Raw genomic sequence first — 14,880 nt, 5'->3', positions numbered from 1 at the left:
AATAAAATTGAGTTTTATATATTGACTTGTGTTCTACAAACCTACTAGACTCACTTATTAATTCTAGTGTCTCTATAATATGCCTTATGATTTTCTGTAGAGACAATCATATCATTTGTGAATAGGGAGTTTTATCTCTTCCTTTACAATCTGTATGGGCTGTAGTTCTTTTTCTTTGCATTATTCCACTGAATAGGACCTCCAGTAAGATTTTGAATAGGAATGGTGGGAACAGACATTTTTGCCTTGTTCCCATTCTTAGGGGGAAAGCATTCATTCTTTCACCATTAAGTAGGGTTATCCATGGCCTTTTTCTAGTTAAGGAAGTTCACTTCTATTTCTGATTTGATGAGGGTTTCTATAACATCATTTTAAAAGACTCCTGCCTACTGTTTTATACCATGATTTGTATTATACCATAATGTAGACAAATTCCTATTTTAAGACATATAAGTTATTTGCTGTAAAGGGTAATTGATGGAAGTTATGATGGCTTAAACCTTTTTTAACCTATCCTTAAATATGAATAAATTTCTGAAAGTATAATTGCTGGTTTAAAGGGCACTTCACAGTTTTAAGAGTTTCAGTACACATTGCCAAATTGCCCTTGGAAATGTACCAAATTATAGTCCCACCAGTGAAGTGGAAAACATACCTAGTTCCTTGAATTCTCATCCATAGTGAAAAAGAGGTGGTGTAAATTTTTACTAGATGTTAAAATAGATGGATTTAATTATTTCTATGACTAGTTCACAATTTTTGTTAATAATTTAGGAAATCACACTTATAAATTATAAACAAGATATTAATCCTTATAGAAAGCATCATATTGTCACAGTTAATATAATGGTCTTTTCTTTTTTTGTGGTCCTTCTAGGAACTTTTTAGAAAAGTTCGAAGTATCTTAAATAAATTGACACCACAGATGTTCAACCAACTGATGAAGCAAGTGTCAGGACTTACTGTTGACACAGAGGAGCGGCTGAAAGGAGTCATTGACCTGGTCTTTGAGAAGGCTATTGACGAACCCAGTTTCTCTGTGGCTTACGCAAACATGTGTCGATGTCTAGTAACGGTAAGAAGAGAGGAAGGAGTAAAACCAGAAATCTCCAAGAGGTATATTCTCCCCTCACTACACATTCTTCCCAGAGTGTTAATGGGGCAGAGTAAAGGGGAGAATATATTTTTAGTACTTTATGTAATATCCTCATTGTATAAAAATAATCTTGCTTTTTTAAAATGTCTACTCACGTCTGGAGGGAATATGGAGATGAGACTGAAACAGGCATGATATGGTCCCATGCAATGTGAGGAAGATCAAATAAGGTTTAAATTTGTACTGTGAAATTTTTGTCACGGGCAACCAATTTTTCCTGGGGTGTCATCTTATAGAAATAAAGCAAATGCTTACATTTACATTTAGATTCAAAATTGAAAATCATGTTGATTCTAAGTCTAGCCTTGGTAAAAGTGATAGGGTAGTTGTGGTCATAAAGGTTTCAAACTGATGATACTGTCTTAGAAACTATTAGATTTCTTTCTCTTTACGTTGTCCACAGCCTGTCAAATCTAGGGCAAGAAAGAATGGGAGACCAAAGAGCTTCTGGTTAGTGTTCATTGTCCTCTATTCTGCAGTCATAAAACTGCCATGTACCATCTGTGTTTTCTCTTCCTGTTACTATTACCAAGGTACTTGTATAAGAAATGTGTGTCCTTTAACATTTGAGTCTTTTCTTAATTATCACAACTTATCGTCATTGTGCCTCACTATGAAAATTCAAAATTCCATCGTTTTATACCAGTATTTTTGAGTACCTGTGTCAAAGGTAGGTAAGTCTGTTGGGACTTGGAAAAGGTACATTTTCTGTCTTTAAGGTACTAAAAATCCATATTGGAAAAAGCAACATTAGCAAGAAAAAAATCACTTATAAGGTACTTTGTGATATTGCAGCGTGTTGATGTCTGAATGGGTGGTTTAGCCTGAAAAATCAAGTTGAAGGAAAAAGAAATCACTATATTTGTGGGAGAATGACAAACTTTTCTGAAGCAAGTAGAGTTTGAGTTCAGCCTGGATGGAAGGGGGTGGGGGGGGGTACAAGTATAGAGAAGGAAGAACGTATTCCATGCAGGCTCAAGTCTAAGGCAACAAGCATGGCATAATGTTTCCAACCACTGACTTTGGAATATCATAGTTCTAGGTTTAAAATTTTAAGTTTAAAATTTAAATTTGAATTCCAACTCTGCCATTTGCTGACTTTATAACCTCAGAATAGTTACATAACTTCTTTAAGCCTCATTTTTTAATCCATAAAATAAGATTAACTCATACAATTCAAGGTTATTATATTGATAAAATTAATTAAAATAAATGAGATTGCATATATTAACGTCCTAGCTCTGTATTTGGCGTGTTGTGGTCCCTAAATGATTCAAAACTAAATTGGTGGTGGAAAAGATTGTGAAGATCTTAAAATGCTAGATAATAGAATGAGGATGATTATAATAGCAGAAACCATCTATTTAGCACCTACTAGGTTGCACTATGGGTAGGTGGTTTACATTTGTCATTTTAACAGTTTTTATAACCCTGAAAGGTCAGTGGGTCATAGCCCCACTTTATTGAATAAGAAACTGAGGCTTAAAAAAGGGTAAATAACTTATTTATTGAATAAGAAACTGAGGCTTAAAAAAGGGTAAATAACTTGCCCAAGATCGCATACCTAGTAAGTGGCAGTGCTAGAGCTCAAATCTAGGATTATTTAATTCCCATCACTTGCCATATTGCCTTCTAACATACCACAGTTACCTGAAAGCAAACTGATTCTTCAGCTCGTGCCTCTCATTTTCACTGTGACAGCCATGACATCATGTAGTCAGAAATTAGAACTAGGGGGCCTCCCTGGTGGCGCAAGTGGTTGAGAGTCCGCCTGCCGATGCAGGGGATACGGGTTCGTGCCCCGGTCTGGGAGGATCCCATATGCCGCGGAGCGGCTGGGCCTGGTTCATACGTGTGTGTGTGTGTGTGTGTGTGTGTGTGTGTGTGTGTGTGTGTGTGTGTGTGTGTGTGTGTGTGTGTGTGTGTGTGTGTGTGTGTGTGTGTGTGTGTGTGTGTGTGTGTGTGTGTGTGTGTGTGTGTGTGTGTCACGGACCTCTCACTGCTGTGGCCTCTCCCGTTGCGGAGCTCAGGCTCCGGACACGGGCCCAGCCACTCCGCAGCATGTGGGATCTTCCCGGACCGGGACACAAACCCGTGTCCCCTGTATCAGCAGGCGGACTCTCAACCACTGCGCCACCAGGGAAGCCCTCTTTACCAATTTTTGAATTTAATGCTACAAGCAATGAAGGGTTGTTAATTTTTTTAAAAAGAAGAATACTCTTGCTGAAAATAACCCTTGAAAAGGCCTGGTCATAATACAAGTTATTTTGGAATGGGAAGAATTCACAGATAAGCCAACCATTTATGGGACTTTTGTTATGATATACCCTCTTATAATAAGATTTTTTAAATTATTGGATTTTTTTAGATTACAAAACAACCACCTATTGGAATAAGTCAAATAAAATAGGGATAAACACAGAGAAAGGTAATACTCCTCACTTGCAGCCCCAGCCAGTTAAGCTTCCTTTCTTTCCAAGGCGATCAACGTGAACGATTTGGTTGTACCCTTCCACAATTTTCTTTATATTCATAAAATCATATAAAAATATATACATATGTATAAAGAGGATATTTAAAATTTTCTCTTTAATTGAATTATATCATGGTTTTGCATTTTGCTTTTTTTTCCACTTAGTATGTTTTGGGCATCCCGCTAGGTCATTACAGATAGATTTTACTCATACCTTTTTAGTAGTTGCATATTTCACATTACACACACACTCACACACACACACACACAAAATTTTTCCATTCATTTTCCTCTCTTCTGCCCCTGCCCCCCGCCCCCACCCCATGTTGTTTCTAGTTTTTTGTTTTGGAGGTTTTTTTGTAACCGGAAACAGCACTGCAATAAACAACTAAGTATATTTATTCTTACATGCTGGAGATTTTACTTCTTTAGCATAAGTTCCCCCAAAGTTATATCATATACCAAAGGATATATATGTTTTTTAACTTTTTTTATTGCAGTATAACAGAAATACATGCAGTTTTGGAAAAGAAAAATTGCTCATTTGTAGTTTTTGTTAAATTAATGATGTAAATACTCTCTTAATGGTTAATTTTAAGCTACCAACAGTTTGACACTTGACTCACAAATTCCTGTTTAACAGTTGGCCCTCATGAACTAGGGTGAACCAGCTTTAGCACACCACTACAACATGTACACAGAAAAATGTACAAATCATTAGTTTATAGCTCATTGTATATCAGCAAAGTGAACACACCTACCACCCTGGTCAGTAAATATAATTATACCTTTCTTTCTTCCTTAAAGGTGACCACTGTCCTAACTTCTAACACCATAGCTAACTTACTTTTGAGATTTATTTTATTTTATTTAAGGGTGATTTATTTTACTTAAGGGTGGCAGTGGGAATAGTCATAGATTTCTAATACAAACCAAATACAAAAATCAAACAACCATAAGAATAATGAAAATCTAAATATGAAAAGCTAATCTTTTAGGAGAAAAGTAAGGAGACTATCTTTATGAACTTTGAGTGGGGAAAAATTTCTTCAGCAAGAATCAAAATGAATAATCTATAAAGGAGAAAAATATCAAATTTATAACCCTTGGTGCAGCAAATGATGCTGTAAATAAAATAAAAAGATAAAGCCACAGCCTGGGAGAATCTATTTGGAATACATATAGCTACCAAAATATTAGAATCCAGAATTGAGGAGGGAAAAACAGCAAATCAGTAAGAAAAAAAACAGCCCAATTAAAAAATGGACAATTCATAGAAATGAAAATCCATTGGCTCATAAACTTAAGAAAAGATACTCAGTGTTATTCATTATTAGGGAAATGACAAGATAAAATATGGTTCTATGCAAGTCACATCCATGAGAGTGAGAGAAAAGAAACCATTTTGAAGTGTCGAGAAAGAGAATATAATCACTTCGGAGAGTAATTGGACGACAACATTGAAGATGTTCATATACTATACCCCAGTAATTTCACTTCTTGGTATATACCCCAGAGAAATTCCCAGTTATGCACTAAGAATCATATATTAGAATGTTTATTTATGTATTGATTTTAATAGTGAACAATAGGAAACAACTGTAAAAAGCCTAAAGAAGACAATAAGAATATACCACAATTTATTTGGTCAGTGGATTTGAATAGTAATACATACATGCAGTAGTTAAAATTAATGATGTAGGAATTCCCTGGCGGTCCAGTGGTTAGGACTTGGCACTTTCACTGCTGTGGCCCGGGTTCAGTTCCTGGTTAGGGAACTAAGATCCTGCAAGCCACATGGAGCAGCCAAAAAAAGAAAAATGAATATTAATGATGTAGGGACTTCCCTGGTGGCGCACTGGTTAAGAATCCGCCTGCCAACGCAGGGGACATGAGTTTCATCCCTGGTCCGGGAAGATCCCACATGCCGCAGAGCAACTAAGCCCATGTGCCATAACTACTGAACCTGCACTCTAGAGCCCTCAAGCCACAACTACTGAAGCCCACAAACCTAGAGCCCATGCTCCGCAACAAGAGAAGCCACCTCAATGAGAAGTCCACACACCACAATGAAGAGTAGCCCCTGCTTGCTGCAACTAGAGAAAGCCTGCACAGCAATGAGGACCCAATGCAGCTGAAATAAATTTTTAAAAAATTAATGATGGGCTTCCCTGGTGGCGCAGTGGTTGAGAGTCCGCCTGCCGACGCAGGGGACACGGGTTCATGCCCCGGTCCGGGAAGATCCCACATGCTGCAGAACGCCTGGGCCCGTGAGCCATGGACGCTGAGCCTGCGCGTCCAGAGCCTGTGCTTCACAACGGGAGAAGCCACAACAGTGGGAGGCCCGCGTACTGCAAAAAAAGAAAAAGAAAAATTAATGATGTAATGCTAAGTGTATCACCATAGATCAACCTGAAAAACCTTATTACCGAATTAATAGTATGACATCATCTAATAAGGTTTTTAATATGCAAAATAAAATTATTTATTAAATATATATAATAAAATTATACAAATTGGAAATAAACACCAAATTCAAGGTAAGAGAAAGAAGGAAGTAGGATTAAGGTAAACTGTTGTGGCTTCTGGTACTGGCTGGTTAGGTGATTCAGAGCACCTTTCCATGGATAACAATTAGAAAAGCTGGTCACAATATTTTAAAAAATCTTCAGTGTATCAGAGAGCTAAAAGACAGTAAAGAATTTCTAAGATCCTGGAAAAGGTAGAAATCAGAAGAAAAGTGAGACAGTTGGTAAAACTTACCCCTAGAAGAGGCAACTAAAAGACTTGAACAACTTATTTTTCATAAAGTTTCATTGGGTTACAGGCACAAAAGTTGGATGAATGCCCACCGAAAGGAGTAGCAGAAGAGGCTCTAGTAAATCCTCCTATACTTTTGGTTGGGATCCCAAAGGACTGAATGTTTGGAACAAGGGTGAATCAGAAATTCACCCACTCTCGGGACTTCCCTGGTGGCACAGTGGTTAAGAATCTGCCTGCCAATGCAGGGCACATGGGTTCAATCCCTGGTCTAGGAGGATCCCACATGCCACGGAGCAACTAAGCCTGTGCACCACAACTACTGAGCCTGCACTCTAGAGCCTGTGTGCCACAACTAATGAGCCTGTGAACCACAACTACTGAAGCCCGTGTGCCTAGAGCCTATGGTCCACAACAAGAGAAGCCACCACAATCAGAAGCCCATGCACTGCAACGTAGAGTAGCTCCTGCTCGCTGCAACTAGGGAAAGCCCTCACGCAGCAACAAAGACCCAAGGTGGCAAAAAAATATAAAAAAAGAAAGAAAGAAAGAAAGAAATTAACCCACTCTCACAGGGACTGTAGTTCAACATCAAATCATCTCAATCCTTGAATTTGGATTATGGTGATTTCAGTGTTAGTGCCCCCTAGGTACCTACAATAAGCAATCAAAAATTCTTTTTAGAGACTATCATACTAGTCTTCAAATTATTTCTATGAACAGTTTTTCAAATAAACAGTCCAGCACCCAATTAAAAATAATTAGACACACAAGGAAAAAAGACAGTATGAATGAACCAACAACAAGCAGATGCCCTACATTGGGACCCAGATACTGACTTTATCAGGCACAGATGATAAATGAATATGCTTATGTTCAAGGTGATAAAGATAGATTGAAAATTTCAATAGAGAATGAGAAAGTATAAGAAGGACCAAATAGGAAGTCCAAAACTGAATATTATAATAAAATTAAGAACTCGATAGATTTAACAGCATATGAGACACAGATGAAGAAAAGAATTATGAACTAGAAGATAAGTTTATAGAATCCAGATTGGAGCACAGAGACCCCCAAAAAAGGAAAATTACAGGGAGGGTAAAAGATGGTAAAATCAAAAGATTTCCTACAAACCCCAAGCATGATTTTTTTTTTAAAGGGTGAAAATAAAGGAAAGCTTTTACAACTAGTCATAGTAAAGCTAATTACAAGAAGAAAAAGATAGTAAAGAGGACAATAATTTGCAAGTTTCTTAGGACACAAAAGTCACCATATACAAATGAAAAGATTGGTAAATCAGACTACATTAAAATTAGCATTTTTCATCAAAAGGTGTCACACTATTAAGTGAAAATGCAAGCCACATGTTAGGAGAAGATAATTGCAACACAAAAATCCAATTAAGGGCTTATATCAAAGTTTTTCTTAAAAAAGTAATAGAAATCAATAAGAAAATAACTCAGTTTTTTAAATAGACAAGAGACTTACACAAACACTTCACCAGAGATTATCCAAATGACCAATAAATGTGAGAAAATTAATCAACTAGATAAAAAACCATGTAGTAACACCAGATTGCTAAATTTACCAGATGTTTGCAAATATGTGAAGCAACTAGAACTCTCAAACACTGCCAGTAGGAATATAAATTGTAACAGCCACTTTGGAAAAGAGGTGAGCATTATCTACAAAAGCTGAAGTTATTTTTTTCTGCTATAACCAGCATTTCCATTCTTAAGTATCAATATATACCCAGCTGATAAATATACATTTCTTATGTGCCAAGAAACATACAAAAATGTTTGTGTCATTATTCATAACGGATCAAAACTTGAAACTGCCCATCAACAGCAAAATGGATAAATTGTTGCATGTTCATACTAGGACAGTCAACCCAAACTATAACTATGTACACATGGATCTAATAAGAAAAAGTTTTAGCAGAAGAAGCCAGACCCAAAAGAATATATACTATGTGATTTGTTTATTTAAAGGTCAAAGATGAAACAGTGGTTTCATGGTGTTTGGGGATGCATATCTAGATGGTAAAACAAAGAAAAGCAAGAAAGTGTTTATTATAAAAGTATAGGGTAATGGGATTAACTGTGGAGGCTGGAAGGTGGTAGTGCTTTGAAAGGAGAATTTTAAGAGGCTCTGGGGGGCTTTCAGTGTTCATTAAGCTAAACCTTAAAAGAAAAAAAAAAAGAACAAGCAATAGAGTGAAAAATAAAAAAGTACTCTGGGCCCTTGAACTTTAATGTTTACTTTCTTAAAAATAAAAGATCTAAAGTAAATATGGCAGGACTTCCATGGTGGCACAGTTGTTAAGACTCCGCACTCCCAATGCAGGGGGTCCTGGGTTTGATCCCTGGTCAGGGAACTAGATCCCACATCCATGCCTCAACTAAGGAGCCATAGGTAAGGAGCCTGCCTGCCGCAACTAAGACCCATTGCAACCAAATAAATAAATATTTATAAATAAATAAATTAAATTAATATGGCAAAATACTAAGTTTTAGCAAAGTTTACTGATGAATACATGAATGTGTGCTCTTTTATTTTAAGGGAAGAAATGGAGTTAAGCTGATTATTTTCAGATGGCATGTCTATGGGCCAGTGTTGTCCAAAGTTGAAATGGTAGTATATGTTTCACTAATGCCAGCTTAAGCAGATTTTTTTCCTTTAAGTTTCTGTTTCCTGTGCTGATGTTTGCTGTGAAATCAAACAAGAAGGATCTACTCTCTGCGAAGTTTTCCAAACCTTCTTGACCACAGGCAGTTTGATTTTTTGTTTTTTGTTTTTTGTTGTTTTTTTTTTTTGCGGTGTGCGGGGCTCTCACTGTTGTGGCCTCTCCCGTTGCGGAGCACAGGCTCTGGACACGCAGGCTCAGCGGCCATGGCTCACGGGCCTAGCCACTCCGCGGCACGTGGTATCTTCCCAGACCGGGGCATGAACCCGTGTCCCCTGCATCGGCAGGCGGACTCTCAACCACTGCACCACCAGGGAAGCCCCTGTTTTTTTTTTTTTAAACATAATTATTAGTTTGATAAACAGTACCTCCAAATAGAATGAGAGAAATTGAAGACTGAATTTAAAAATTAAGGTATTACCCAGGGGAGGTGTTCTTTTTCTATCCATTATATTCATTAAGTTATTTAAGTAAATTCTTTGTCATTATCAATATATTTTACTAAGACACACCCACAGGTCAAATTGCAAGGTCTTTGGCCTGATTCATAGTCGTAAGAAATGTATAGACCTATGCCACTTTCATGTATTATCCATGTTGGTCATTTGAAGTAATGGAATCTAGTTATAGTTGCCCACATAATCATAATTATGGTCCTAAGTAGTAGTAGGGAGAGTAAGGAGTAGTGGGAATCATAGGAATATTTTTTTTGAGATGTGTTCTAAAATTGTTACATCTAACTCATTTAATCCTCAACCATTTTATTATCCCTATTTTATGAAAGTTAGAAAATTGCCTAAGTAGGAATTTTATACATATAGAGGTTTCCAATGTTAAATGATAGAACCCTAGCTCAAACAATGGCCTATATCAGTGGTTTTCAACTCTCAGCAGTGGTTTTCAACCCTCAGCGGTGGTTTTGTTCTGACCTTGGGCAACGTATGGAGACATTTTTGGTTATAGCTACTGGCATATTAGTGGGTAAAGGCCCAGGATGCTACTAAACATCCTACAGTGCACAAGACAGCCCCCCTACAACAAAGAATTGTCCAACCCAAAATGTTAATAGTGTCGAGGTTGAGAAACCTGGACTAGATTGTTGAGATGTTAAGATTTAAGAGAATACTTGTTTTCATTGTTCAGAGCTGAGTTGTTTTGTTTTGTTTTGTTTTGTTTCGGCCGCTCTGCACAGCTTGTGGGATATAGTTCCCTGACCAGGGACTGAACGCCCACCCTCGGCAGTGAAAGTGCGGAGTCCTAACCACTGGACTGCCAGGGAAGTCCCTCAGAGTAGTTTTTAAACCTTTTTTCTGCCTCCTTCTCGTTCACCTGGATCACACACCTCCATTTAAAACCTCCTTTGTTACTTTGCAGTGATTATCTAGGGGAGGGCTTGAGAATACAATTATATTGTGTGTCAGTTTTCCATGACATATTAAAGGGTAGGCTTTTTTTTTTTTTTTTTTTTTTTTTGCGGTATGCGGGCCTCTCACTGTTGTGGCCTCCCCCGTTGCGGAGCACAGGCTCCGGACGCGCAGGCTCCGGACGCGCAGGCTCAGCGGCCATGGCTCACGGGCCCAGCCGCTCCGCGGCATATGGGATCCTCCCAGACCGGGGCACGAACCCGTATCCCCTGCATCGGCAGGCGGACTCTCAACCACTTGCGCCACCAGGGAGGCCCAGGGTAGGCTTTTAAGAAAGGAATTCTTTAGATTTACAGAGGAAATTGATATAATAGTTTTGGCTTTACCAAGTTACTCTGCATGTGCCATATTTATTATGTACACAGACACACTTATTTAGACATATACACAGCTGCCTGCCTCTACCATGCTCTTCTGAGTGAAACTTCTGGCACATAAGGCTTAAGGGCATCTTAAGAGATAGTAACCCATGCCTCTGGAGTATGCTGCTGCTTCTCCTAGTTCGACTAGGAATGACTGAAGAGACCTGCAAGACCTCCTTCACAAACTGCGGGGCATTTAACTAGAACTCAGTACTCCTCTTAGGAGGAGGAGGACATCTGAATCAAGCTGCCAGTGAAGAAGAGTAGACAAGAGAAATTGCTATCCTGTATCTAAATCTGTGCTTAAATAAAATTTTAAATTGGGTTATTAGTCATTTTAATGGAGATGCTTTTGTTTTCATCAAAATTTAAAGAAAACCCCCATCTCAGAACTCCATTAGAACGTAAGTTCCTAAGGGCAGGGACTTTTTCTGGGTTTTTCCACTGCTAAATTCCTAGTGCCTAGAATGGTTCCTGGTGCATAATAGACCCTCAGACATACGTCTTGAGTGAGTGGGTAGATGCATGAATGAAAGAATAACTAACAACTTTTTATTGTATAACTTAAGACCGTACTTTTGTTACTTTTTATCTCTGCTGTGGCAGGCATGCATACCTCAGCTATAGAGACTGGCACTAAAGGGTATATTTTTGAGCATTCTGTGTCCTGTTATACCACATCCAGGACTTTTAATGTTGCCACTTTTTAAGTGCTTTAAAGCAAGATGTGAAAAGAAGGATAGGACTGATTATAGGAAGAGACACTAAGAGAACAAGGGAGACACAATTAAATCTCTTCAGAAATAAAGCCTGGAATTACAGACATGAAAAGTTGGCCTTAGGCAACAGCAAGTGGCTGGAGTCAGCTGGAGGAGGAAGGATGTGTAACTTGCCTGAGGAGAGATGAAAAATGTTTGGTTTTTTTCATTTATTTATTTTTTTAATTTTTTTTTTTTAACTTTGGCTGAATTGGGTCTTTGTTGCTGCATGCAGGCTTTCTCTAGTTGCGGTGAGCGGGGGCTACTCTTGTTGCAGTGTGCGGGCTTCTCATTGCGGTGGCTCCTCTTGTTGCGGAGCACAGGCTCTAGGCACGCAGGCTTCAGTAGTTGTGGCAGGCGGGCTCAGTAGTTGTGGCCCGTGGGCTCTAGAGTGCAGGCTCAGTAGTTGTGGCGCACGGCCTTAGTTGCTCCGTGGCATGTGGGATCTTCCCAGACCAGGGCTTGAACCCGTGTCCCCTACATCGGCAGGCAGATTCTTAACCACTGCGCCACCAGGGAAGTCCAAAAATGTTTTGAAGAAAAGATTGATGAGAATTGACTTACCATTTCATAACTTGACCACTCCCTTGTGGGTATCCCTAAGCACTGTATACCTCTCCACCTGTATCTAATAGAGCTGCATTTTGATAGATGTGTTCATAATACATACAGATTATGTTAAGTTCATTTTTAGGTTGGGGATTTACTAAGGTCAGGATATAACCACTGATAAATGATAGTATGTCACCATAGACCTATGAGTTATAGTCAGACAATTGATTTATTGCTGTTCACTTTGCATTTTAGAGTTAGTTTGGGGGAACCACTTGTTTATATTATACTAGTCATTCCAAATACTTTACCTCAGACCAGAACATGCTTCGAGCAAAATAACTAATGGACCATGAGTTACCACTAGCATCTTTATGTTCTGGGAGAGCATTCAAAATCCTGAGCATGCCAAGCAAGGCCAGTACTTGTCCTTCTAGTTTCTAGTTTCCTATTTGACTACTATAATTAACACACAGCTGATAGTCCTTGATGACTCTCAGGGAGTTTCATCCTTTTAAGGATAAGGAGTATCTACCCTCAACACTAACAAATATATTAGCAGTACAAATCCTATTGCTTGAAGAAAATAACTACCTGATGCTGACAGCATTCATATCCAAGATTGCTGGCTGACCAGTATGTGGACAGATCTCATCACAATATGAGATGGACACTGTTAGTTTACAGTGTCATGTAATGTCACATGGTTAGTTTACTGTTGTGTGAAAATGAAAAGGTAGGTGCTCTCCAGCGAATCTAGCTTACCAAGCAGTCTTACTATAAAATATTCCTCCTTGACTCCCTCACTTCCTGAGAAATCATCTCCCGAACAACCCATTTGAAATACTTATGTATCTTAGTTTTGATCACGGACTACTGTTAGATGAAAATTATACTTGTTGGGATTTCCCTGGTGGCGCAGTGGTTAAGAATCTGCCTGCCAGGGCTTCCCTGGTGGCACAGTGGTTGAGAGTTGGCCTGCCGATGCAGGGGACACGGGTTCGTGCCCCGGTCCAGGAGGATCCCACATGCCACGGAGCGGCTGGGCCTGTGAGCCATGACCGCTGAGCCTGTGCGTCCAGAGCCTGTGCTCCGCAATGGGAGAGGCCATAACAGTGAGAGGCTCGCGTACCACAAAAAAAAAAAAAAAAAAAAAAAAAAAAAGAATCTGCCTGCCAATGCAGGGGACACAGGTTCGATCCCTGGTCCGGGAAGATCCCACATGCCGTGGAGCAGCCAAGCCCATGAGCCACAACTACTGAAGCCCGTGCTCCGCAACAGAGAAGCCACCACAGTGTGAAGCCCGCGCACCACAACGAAGAGTAGCCCCCGCTCACCACAACTAGAGAAAGCCTGCACGCAGCAACGAAGATTCAATGCAGCCAAAAAATAAATTTAAAAAAAAATTTTTTTATATATGTGCCACATCTTCTTTATCCATTCATCCGATGATGGACACTTAGGTTGCTTCCAGCTCCGGGCTATTGTGAATAGAGCTGCAATGAACATTTTGGTACATGTCTCTTTTTGAATTATGGTTTTCTCAGGGTATATGCCTAGTAAAAAGAACAAGAAAACTACAGTTGTTTAGAGAGATCTTTTTCTTACTTTTGCATGTCACCTTTCATTTTTGCTATTATCCACAATCACATCTTCAAGCATCTACCTTGTCAACAGTTACAGACTGGATGTTTGTCTCCCTCTAAATTCATATGTTGAAGCCCTAACCCTCAGTGTGATGGTGTTAGGATGCAGGGCCTTTGGGAGGTAATTAGCTTTAGATGAGGTCATAAGGGTGGGGCCCCATGATGGAATTAGTGCCTTTAAAAAAAGACGAAGAGGCACTAGAACTTCTTTTTGGACACATGAGAACAGAGGAGAAGGCAGATGTCTGTAAACCAGGAAGAGGGTCCTTCTTCCCCAAGAACCAAATCTGCTGGCACCTTGATCTTGGACTTCCAGCCTCCAGGACTGTGAGAAGTAAATGTCTGTTGTTTAAGCCACCAGTCTATGGTATTGGGTTGGTCAAAAATTTTCGCTTGGGTTTTTTTCCTTATGATGTTACAGAAAAACCAGAACAAACTTTTTGGCCGACCCAATATTTTGTTACAGCAGCCCTACCAGACTAAGACACCCACTCTTCATGTTCTGTTCTAACTAACCAATTTTACTGAGTCTCCTGGCCAATGTCCAGCTGACAACACATGCTGACTTAATAATGCCATAATCCTGTTGAACTTATCATCTCTTAAGAAGAAAAAAGTTACCATGCATCACAATTCTCAGAGGATATATCCTCCCTGGCCTATTTCCATATTTCCACAGCCCTGTTAACCATCCCCAGAGGACCTTAAGATCAAGTTCCAAAACAAGTCTTAAGGGGGTTGTGTAGCTAAACATTCATTCATTTGGAGACAAATGTTCTTGCAGATTTGTGACCATTCTGCTGATTGTTTGATTTTAATACTTCCATGTGAATATATCTAAAAAGCTTATGCACAATCACATGTTCTTTATGTCCTATACATGTGAAGTGTCCCATGACCATCATTTTGGGATAGCAGATATTCAGTTCTCTTACCTTTTGTGGTTCTCTCCCTAATTGCTTTGTGAGCTAACTTAAATACTTTCTTTGATATTTATGTTATTAGAGTATAGATTTCTCTTAATTTTTACTTACAAACATGTCAAATACAGCTCCAAGTT

The 14,880-nt window shown here is 39.0% G+C and overlaps 1 protein-coding gene across 12 annotated transcripts in view; it reads left to right on the top strand.

Moving 5' to 3' along the window:
- EIF4G3 (eukaryotic translation initiation factor 4 gamma 3) overlaps positions 1-14,880 on the top strand; it is a 390,751-nt gene that overhangs the window by 317,858 nt on the left and 58,013 nt on the right. For all 12 annotated transcript variants that reach the window (XM_060089107.1, XM_060089108.1, XM_060089099.1 and 9 more), the window contains one exon: positions 878-1,075. In XM_060089107.1, coding sequence (XP_059945090.1) covers positions 878-1,075 — 198 coding nt within the window. The remainder of the gene's footprint in view (positions 1-877; positions 1,076-14,880) is intronic.

Source organism: Mesoplodon densirostris, chromosome 2 (genome assembly GCF_025265405.1).
Source record: "Mesoplodon densirostris isolate mMesDen1 chromosome 2, mMesDen1 primary haplotype, whole genome shotgun sequence".
Lineage (NCBI taxonomy): Eukaryota > Metazoa > Chordata > Mammalia > Artiodactyla > Ziphiidae > Mesoplodon > Mesoplodon densirostris.
This window is presented reverse-complemented; position numbering and strand designations above follow the sequence as displayed.